Source organism: Hyla sarda, chromosome 2 (genome assembly GCF_029499605.1).
Source record: "Hyla sarda isolate aHylSar1 chromosome 2, aHylSar1.hap1, whole genome shotgun sequence".
Classification (NCBI taxonomy): Eukaryota; Metazoa; Chordata; class Amphibia; order Anura; family Hylidae; genus Hyla; species Hyla sarda.
The window spans coordinates 6710163-6720271 of record NC_079190.1 but is presented as its reverse complement, the minus strand read 5'-3'; the positions used below and the strand labels follow the sequence as shown (position 1 = coordinate 6720271).

The 10109-nt window shown below is 48.1% G+C and overlaps 1 protein-coding gene across 1 annotated transcript; it reads right to left on the bottom strand.

The window, feature by feature from the left end:
- Nucleotides 1-8205: 8205 nt before the first annotated feature.
- Nucleotides 8206-9171, bottom strand: LOC130356641 (olfactory receptor 10G8-like). Its single transcript, XM_056558434.1, has one exon. The coding sequence runs from the start codon at nt 9169-9171 to the stop codon at nt 8206-8208; it is 966 nt and encodes a 321-aa protein (XP_056414409.1).
- Between the last annotated feature and the right edge of the window lie 938 nt (nt 9172-10109).

Below are 10109 nucleotides of genomic sequence, written 5' to 3'. Positions count from 1 at the left end.
GGTCACGGCAATGGAGACATTGCGCCTACATCTCAAGGCTACATAGGCCCTGTGGGGGCTAAACTGGAGGAGGAGGATGATGAGGGGCAGAGCAGAGCACAGTTTAGGTTGGATGAGATGGCCGGTGTTTCTAATCTTCGGACAGGAGAGGAGGAGCAGGAGCAGCCAGAGGAGCTGGAGGGTTATGAGGAAGTTGAGACAGAGGACCCAGACACACCGTGGCAGTATGCAGTGGAGATGGAAGCAGGTAGTCCCTACGAGTCACTGGCGCAAATGGCACGATGCATGCTCAGTTGCTTGTGTAGTGACCCCCGAATTGTCAAAATTCGTCAGCGGGATGACTTCTGGATCTCCACCTTATTAGACCCTCGCTACCGTCCCAAAATGGGGGCCTTTTTTACACCCACTGAGAGGGAGGACAAACTGACAGAGAGATTCTACGTAGTCAGTTGGCTGATTCCTATCGGCCACATGGTCCATCCACTCGCAGGTCTGACTCGGGGGGCCCTCTGCGCTCACCTTCCACTGCCATGGATGCTGGGGAGGGGAGGGGTGGGAGGAGCAGTACCAGCTCAATCAGCAGCAGCCTGAGTCTACAGTCGCTGATGAGTAGCTTTCTTCACCCGCATAGTGAAGCAACTCATCAGCAGCAGGTAGACATGGAGCAGGACCTGAACCAGCAGGTGGTGGCATACCTTTACATGGCCAAGCCAACAACCATTGAAGATCCGCTGGACTTCTGGGCAGCCAAACTTGATTTATGGCCACAACTAGCAGAGTTTGCCCTGGAAAAGCTGTCCTGCCCGGCCAGTAGTGTGCCATCAGAGCGGGTGTTTAGTGCGGCCGGGGCCATAGTCACCCCAAGACAAACTCGTCTGTCCACTAAAAATGTGGAGAGACTGACGTTTGTGAAGATGAATCAGGGATGGATCAGCCAGGATTTCCAGCCACCAATGCCAGATGCCTCAGAGTAGATTGACCAAGCTGCTACACCAACATTTCCCAATTATGGTTGGTTATGAAACCCTCTTGGGTTATCAATTAGGGTTATGGAACCCTCTTTGGTACTGCGATTGCCTGCTCCTGGCTTATCCTGTGTCTTTCAGGAACTACTTGCCTCACTGATGCTTCTGGCCTTGGGCCTTTAATTTTTGGATGTTTAGCAGTAGCTAGATACATGCTTAATGCAAATGCCAACATTCATCTTTAAATGTAAGGGGTTGGTTAGGAAACCCTCTTAGGTACTGCGATTGCCTGCTCCTGGCTCATCCTGTGTCTTTCAGGAACTACTTGCCTCACTGATGCTTCTGGCTTTGGGCCTTCAATTTTTGGATGTTTAGTAGTAGCTAAATATATGCTTAATGCAAATGTCAACATTGATCTTTAAATGTAAGGGGTTATGAAACCCTCTTGGGTACTGCAAATGCCTGCTCCATACTCATTCTGTGTCTTTCAGGAACTACTTGCCTCCCTGCCCTCAGGCCTTGGGCCTTCCATTTTTGGATGTTTAGCTGTAGCTAAATACATGCTTAATGCAAATTTAAACATTGACTTAATGCAAATGTCAACATTGATCTTTAAATGTAAGGGGTTATGAAACCCTCTTGGGTACTGCGAATGCCTGCTCCATTCTCATTCTGTGTCTTTCAGGAACTACTTGCCTCCCTGCCCTCAGGCCTTGGGCCTTCAATTTTTGGATGTTTAGCTGTAGCTAAATACATGCTTAATGCAAATTTCAACATTGACTTTTAAATGTAAGGGGATGGTTATGAAACCCTCTTGGGTACTGCGAATGACTGCTCCTGACTCATTCTGTGTCTTTCGGGAACTACTTGCCTCCCTGATGCCTCATGCCTTGGGCCTTCAATTTTTGGATGTTTAGCAGTAGCTAAATACATGCTTAATGCAAATTCCAACATTGACTTTTAAATGTAAGGGGATGGTTATGAAACCCTCTTGGGTACTGCGAATGACTGCTCCTGACTCATTCTGTGTCTTTCGGGAACTACTTGCCTCCCTGATGCCTCATGCCTTGGGCCTTCAATTTTTGGATGTTTAGCAGTAGCTAAATACATGCTTAATGCAAATTTCAACATTGACTTTAAATGTAAGGGGATGGTTATGAAACCCTCTTGGGTACTGCGAATGACTGCTCCTGACTCATTCTGTGTCTTTCGGGAACTACTTGCCTCCCTGATGCCTCATGCCTTGGGCCTTCAATTTTTGGATGTTTAGCAGTAGCTAAATACATGCTTAATGCAAATTTCAACATTGACTTTTAAATATAAGGGGATGGTTATGAAACCCTCTTGGGTACTGCGAATGACTGCTCCTGACTCATTCTGTGTCTTTCGGGAACTACTTGCCTCCCTGATGCCTCAGGCCTTGGACCTTAAATTTTGGGATGTTTTGCAGTAGCTAAATACATGCTTAATGCAAATTTCAACATTCATCTTTAAATGTAAGGGGTTGGTTATGAAACCCTCTTGGGTACTACGAATGACTGCTCCTGATTCATTCTGTGTCTTTCAGGAAATAATTGCCTCCCTGATGCCTCAGGCCTTTGGCCTTAAATTTTTGGAAGTTTAGCAGTAGCTAATACATGCTTAATGCTATTTCAACAATGATCTTTAAATTCTCGGTGCTCTGCTAGGGCCTTTTCCTACCCCGCCGGGGCCGATGCGAGGACATCACTAAACCATCCAATCGGTAGTAGAGACATGCGGTGTGTACAAAGGGCAGGGACTTAATGAACCCGAGCTTATGACCGGCGCTTAGTTGTGATTCTTTTTTCCTGGCAAATAATTGCAATCCCTGATCCCTATCGCGAAGGGGGTTCAGCGGGTTACCCGCACCTGTCGGTGAAAGATAGACACACGCTGGTCCGTTCAGTGTAGCGCGCGTGCAGCCCCGGACATCTGAGGGCATAACACACCTGTTATTGCTCGATCTCGCGAATGATCGTGCAATGTAAGGGGTTATTAAAGCCTCTCGGGTACTGCTGATGCCTACTCCTGACTGCTCCTGTGTCTTTCAGGAAGTACTTGACTTCCTGATGCTTCTGGGCTTGGGACTTTAATCTTAGGATTTTTGAAATACATACATACATGCTTAATTAAAATTTCAACATTTATGGTGCAAAGTATGGGGTTATTAAACACTCTTGGGTAGTGTTTTTTTCAAATTTTCTGATAATTATCACAGTAATAAACTTGAATTTTCCACAATAATAACCATTACACCATTGAACGATTGTTGCGTGTGATTTTTTAAGTAACATTTTCAAAAAAAAATACTCAGAGGGATGAACTCTGCTTCTTTATTTCATAAAAAATTATTTTATAGAAGAATGTCTTTTGGTGGTCCACCGTCCTGCATTATAGAGTCTTCTGGACTCTTGGATATGCGCTTGTTCTTAAACAAAGGTACAAAAACCAAAAATGGCCAATCAGGGCTATGGAGATGTTGCGCCTACATCTTACGGCCACATGAGCCCTGTGGGTGCTTGTGAGATTAGGTCCTTTGTACCCACACGGCTGGGTCTGGGACACAAGTTTTTATTTAAATTTCAAATAAAAAAATCACACATTTCAATGGTCTCCTCATGCTGCAGCCAACTCCAGGCTGCGTCATTCTGCTAATATATAGAGAGCACTCACTGTCCTAAATTTTCGTTAAAATTTCTTGTCAAAAATGTTTGTCTTTTTTATTAGGGATTGTGAAGCTTTGGTGCGTACTCATGCATCAGCCAACTCCAGCCTGTGTCATTCAGGCAATATATGTGTCACGATGCCGGCTGGCAGGAGGTGGATCCTCTGTGCCAGAGAGGGATTGGCGAGGACCGTGCTAGTGGATCGGTTCTAAGTCACTACTGGTTTTCACCAGAGCCCGCCGCAAAGCGGGATGGTCTTGCTGCGGCGGTAGTGACCAGGTCGTATCCACTAGCAACGGCTCAACCTCTCTGACTGCTGAAGATAGGCGCGGTACAAGGGAGTAGACAGAAGCAAGGTCGGACGTAGCAGAAGGTCGGGGGCAGGCGGCAAGGTTCGTAGTCAGGGTGGATAGCAGAAGTTCTGGTACACAGGCTTTGGACACACAAAACGCTTTCACTGGCACAAGGCAACAAGATCCGGCAAGGGAGTGCAAGGGAGGAGATCAGATATAGCCAGGGAGCAGGTGGAAGCCAATTAAGCTAATTGGGCCAGGCACCAATCAGGATTGGTGCCTGGCCCAATTAGCTTAATTGGCTTCCACCTGCTCCCTGGCTATATCTGATCTCCTCCCTTGCACTCCCTTGCCGGATCTTGTTGCCTTGTGCCAGTGAAAGCGTTTTGTGTCCCTTTAAGTCTCAGGGAGCTGGCGCGCGCGCGCCCTAGAGAGCGGAGCCGCGCGCGCCAGCACATGACAGCAGGGGACGGGAACGGGTAAGTGACCTGGGATGCGATTCGCGAGCGGGCGCGTCCCGCTGTGCGAATCGCATCCCCGACGGCCATGACAGTGCAGCGCTCCCGGTCCAATGATTGGTGCCTGGCCCAATTAGCTTAATTGGCTTCCACCTGCTCCCTGGCTATATCTGATCTCCTCCCTTGCACTCCCTTGCCGGATCTTGTTGCCTTGTGCCAGTGAAAGCGTTTTGTGTCCCTTTAAGTCTCAGGGAGCTGGCGCGCGCGCGCCCTAGAGAGCGGAGCCGCGCGCGCCAGCACATGACAGCAGGGGACGGGAACGGGTAAGTGACCTGGGATGCGATTCGCGAGCGGGCGCGTCCCGCTGTGCGAATCGCATCCCCGACGGCCATGACAGTGCAGCGCTCCCGGTCAGCGGGACCGACCGGGGCGCTGCGGAGAGAGAGACGCCGTACGCGCTCCGGGGAGGAGCGGGGACCCGGAGCGCTAGGCGTAACAATATGGTTTACTGATGGCGCTGCTTGGCCTGGGTCTGGGAATTTCAAATTTTCTCATAGGTAGCACCCGCTATCCACAAGTCTTCTTCATAAATTTCTACAATTGTTGTGTTTTTTTTTTTGAGGGATTGTGAAGCCCTAGTGTGTACTCGTGCATCAGCCAACTCCAGGCTGTGTCATTCAGGCAGTATATGGGTTACTGATGCCGCTGTGGGGCCTGGGTCTGTTAATTTCAAATTTTCTCATAGGTAGCACCCGCTATCCAAAATCTTTTTCAAAAATTTCTAAAATTGTGGTGTTTTTTGGGACGGATTGTGAAGCCCTGGTGTGTACTCTTGCATCAGCTAACTCCAGGCTGTGTTATTCAGGCAATATATGGGTTACTGATGCCGCTGTGGGTCTGGTAATTTCAAATTTTCTCATCGGTAGCACCCGCTATCCAAAATCTTCAGTTTCAATTTCTTAATTAATCTTTTAATCTTATGGATTGTGAAGGCCTAGTGCCTACTCATGCTGCTGGCAACTCCGGGCTGTGCCATTCATCCACTATATGGTCTCCTCATGCTGCCAACACCTCCATGCTGTGTCATTCAGCCACTATATGGTGTCCTCATGCTGCCAACACCTCCATTCTGTGTCATTGAGCCACTATATGGTGTCCTCATGCTTCAGCCTCATCCAAGCTGTGTCATTCAGCCACTATATGGTATCCTCATGCTGCCAACACCTCCACACTGTGCCATTCAGCCACTCTATGGTCTCCTCATGCTGCCAACACCTTCACGCTGTGTCATTCAGCCACTATATGGTGTCCTCATGCTGCCAACACCTCCATTCTGTGTCATTCAGCCACTTTATGGTGTCCTCATGCTTCAGCCTCATCCAAGCTGTGCCATTCAGCCACTATATGGTGTCCTCATGCTGCCACCACCTCCATTCTGTGTCATTGAGACACTATATTGTCTCCTGACACTGATGCCACCACCAGGCTCTGTCATTGTGCTGCTGTGCGGCAGTGATTCTAAGAGCAATGCCGATAATCTGTATGTTATTCTGAATAACAGTATTATTTCACTACCCCAGCACACTCCATATGCGTTTTAGAATACAGCAAAGTGTTCTATACCCCTATAGAGGCTGTATGTAGGCTAGAAATAGCCTTTTTTTATATAGATTCGCCGCAAAAAAATTCGGATCGAAACAAACTTTTCCGGAAAGTACGGCGAATAGGCCGAATCGAATTTTTGAAAAGTTCGCTCATCTCTAGTCATAACCCCTCTGTGTAATCACACCCCCTCTTTGTTTACACTGTATAGTCACACTCCCTCTGTGCCCTCACAGTATAGGTAGGCCCGCTCTGCGCCTCCCAGTATAGGTAGGCCTGCTCTGTGCCCTCACAGTATAGGTAGGCCCGCTCTGTGCTCTCACAGTATAGGCAGGCCCGCTCTGTGCTCACACAATATAGGTAGGCCCACTCTGCACCTCACAGTATTGGTAGGCCTGCCCTGTGCCCTCACAGTATAGGTAGGCCCACTCTGAGTCTCACACTACAGGTAGGCCCGCTCTGTGCTCACATAGTATAGGTAGGCCCGCTCTGAGCTTTCACAGTATAGGTAGACCCGCTCTGAGCTCTCACAGTATAGATAGGCCCGTTCTGTGCCCTCACAGTTTAGTCACATCCCCTTTGTGCCCTCACAGTAAGGTCACACCCCCTCTGTGTCTACACAGTATAGGTAGGCCCGCTCTGTGCCTCACAGTATAGGTAGGCCTGCTCTGTGGCCTCACAGTATAGGTAGGCCCGCTCGGTGCTCTCACAATATAGGTAGGCCCGCTCTGCACCTCACAGTATAGCTAGGCCCACTCTATGTCTTTACAGTATAGTCACACTCCATGTTCCCACAGTAAACTCCCACCCCCTCTGTGTCGCCAGAGTATAGTCATAACCCCTCTGTGTAATCACACCCCCTCTTTGTTTACACAGTATAGTCACACTCCCTCTGTGTCCCCACAGTATAGGTAGGCTGGCTATGTGCCCACACAGTATAATTAGGCCCACTCTGTTTCCCCATAGTATCGATTGGCCCGCTCTGTGCCCTCACAGTATAGGTAGGCCCGCTCTGTGCCCTCACAGTATAGGTAAGCCCGCTCTGTGCCATTACAATATAGTCACACCCTTTCATCCTTGTCCTTAACCCCGGGGTACACTATGGTGTATTTGTCTGGGTGCTAGTGTACCCGTGATGGTATGTGCGGTGTTCCAGGAAGCACGTATCTTATCCAGGAGAAGCTGTGTGAGTTATGGGGAATTCAGGAGAAAGTTCTTTTATGGAATGAATGGCCGGTTGGTATTAAAGGGGTACTCCCACCCTAGACATCTTATCCCCTATCCAAAGGATAGGGGATAAGATGTCTGATCGTGGGGGTCCCGCCGCTGGGGACCCCCGCATTATTGCATGCGGCACCCACCGGATCCGCTGGGGGGTCTGAGTCGCGACTATGGGAACTGACGTCTATGACGTCAGGACTCTGCCCCCGTGTGACATCACTCCCGTCCCCTCAATGCAAGTCTATGGGAGGGGGCGTGACGTCCCCTCCCATAGACTTGCATTGAGGGGACGGGCGTAGCGTCACACGGGGGCGGAGTCCTGGATAGGGGATAAGATGTCTAGGGGATAAGATGTCTTTGGATAGGGGATAAGATGTCTAGAGTGGGAGTATCCCTTTAAGGTGGCTTTGGCCAGAAGCCTACAAAGAGTCCAGTCGTGTCAGAGAGGAACTTGTACAGCTTCTATCACTTTTGGCTTAAGGATATTTTCCACAGGCACACAGGAGAGATTGACATCCTGGGCCTCATGTACTATTGTGTTTCCCTACATTTTGATTAAAAAAGAATGGGGAAAGTTATTTTTATTTATTACAATTTTAGAAGTAGTAAAACATTAAAAACATAGATCAGTATTATCCTTATTTTAATACATAGTGAACAATTGCACAATATAGATTTTCTTTTCAGATTTCACTCCACTTTCTTGGTTTCACAATATACTACATGGTAAAATAAAGGTTGCCAATATACATTTTTATGAAAAAATCAAAGCATTATAGATAGAAGGCAAGGAAAAATAAATGATTAAATTCGGTCAACAACATATACAATCACTGTGCACCAATGATAACTTAGGACCCCCATATCCAAATTTACCATTGGAGTTACCATCACTGGTAAAAATAAGGTAAAAACAGGATATATACATTTTTTTCTTTTACTACTATTATAATTTTCTTATGTTCCTATAGATCATAGTTTAGCTGTGTAACCCACCACCCGTCTCGATATTTAACCCAAACTTCCTTCTCAGCTCCCGTCTTATCAACTGCCGGATTTCTTGAGTCCTTAGACAATAGATGATTGGGTTAAGAACGTGGGGGAGAAACGTATAGAGGCAGAGAAGCAAGACGCTGACGTCTAGGCTGAGTGCATATCTGAGCTGGTAGGTTATGTAGACAAACTCCCGAGGGCCGTAATACATAGCAATGATAAACAGATGAGTGACACACGTGGAGAACGCTTTCCTTCCATTCGTGTCCCTCAACACTGTGTGCGCTTTGACAAAGATGAGGATGTAGGATATAATAATTAAAAGCAATGGACCTAAGAGAGCCACCATGCCAGTGTAGTATGCCGTTTCTCTGAGCACAGAGTTGTCACCGCAGGCTAGACCCAAGATCGCCGTGTTTACACAGAAACAATTGTTAACTTTTCTTGAGCCACAATATGGAAACTGAGCGCTCCAGATGGCATTGATCATGGAGAATACAGATGAAGTAACCCAAAGGAACATGCAGATGATGATGGTGCGTCTCGTAGTCATGATGGAGGAGTACCTCAGGGGCCGGCTGATGGCCACATAGCGATCGAGTGACATGAACATGATGATCAATGAATCAAAAGTCCCCAAGTAGTGCACACAGAAGAGCTGGAACATGCAGGCATAGAATGTTATGGTTCCAGCACCAAACCAGTATTTGGCTATTATTTTGGGTAAAGTTATGGTATCAAATAACATGTCTGAGAAAGCCAGGTTGGCGATGATGATGTACATAGGCTGATGGAGATGTTCCTTCCATGTAACCAGAAGAATGACGGTGCCATTAGCTGATACGGCAATGACGTACACCAGAAACAATACACAAGAAACCGCAGTATGGTACATCTCAGGTAACCCCGGGAATCCAACCAGCACAAACATAGCATCCGACTGATTGGCCATAGGTGGGAATTATCTGGAAAATAGGTAAGAAGCTGAGAATATTAGAGACTGACATCTTCGATGAAGGCTGTGAGCCAAAGGTTTCCACAAGAATAGAATAATGGAGTGCAGGGGCGTATCTAGAATCCCTTGGGATTTTGAATCTAGGGCCCCATCTCAACCAATATTACTTTGCCTCCCCACCTAGACTAATATTTCCCCATACAGTAAACATATGGCAGTAGATACCAGCAGTGACTCAGTGGCATATTTTTGGAGTCATACTCTTTCCTTTTTCTTCTGCAAACCACCATGCCGACTTCTTCCAGCCATGACATATCTGCACAATGTGCCAGAAACACATCTTAGGCTCATAACTTTTCCAACTCATCCCACCTCTAAACAATCTCCCCATCTATAATCCCCCAAATAATAATAATCCTCTGCTTATATCCCCATTGGGTAAATAGGTTTTGCATTAAGTATGGCTCCCATAGCAGATACTGTTACGCCGAGCGCTCCGGGTCCCCGCTCCTCCCCGGAGCGCTCGCTTCACTCTCGCTACCGCAGCGCTCCGGTCAGCTCCACTGATCCGGTGCGCTGCGATACCGTCTCCAGCCGGGATGCGATTCGCGATGCGGGTGGCGCCCGCTCGCGATGCGCACCCCGGCTCCCGTACCTGACTCGCTCTCCGTCTGTCCTGTCCCGGCGCGCGCGGCCCCGCTCCCTAGGGCGCGCGCGCGCCGGGTCTCTGCGATTTAAAGGGCCACTGCGCCGCTGATTGGCGCAGTGGTTCCAATTAGTGTGTTCACCTGTGCACTCCCTATTTATACCTCACTTCCCCTGCACTCCCTCGCCGGATCTTGTTGCCATTGTGCCAGTGAAAGCGTTCCATTGTGTATTCCTAGCCTGTGTTCCAGACCTCCTGCCGTTGCCCCTGACTACGATCCTTGCTGCCT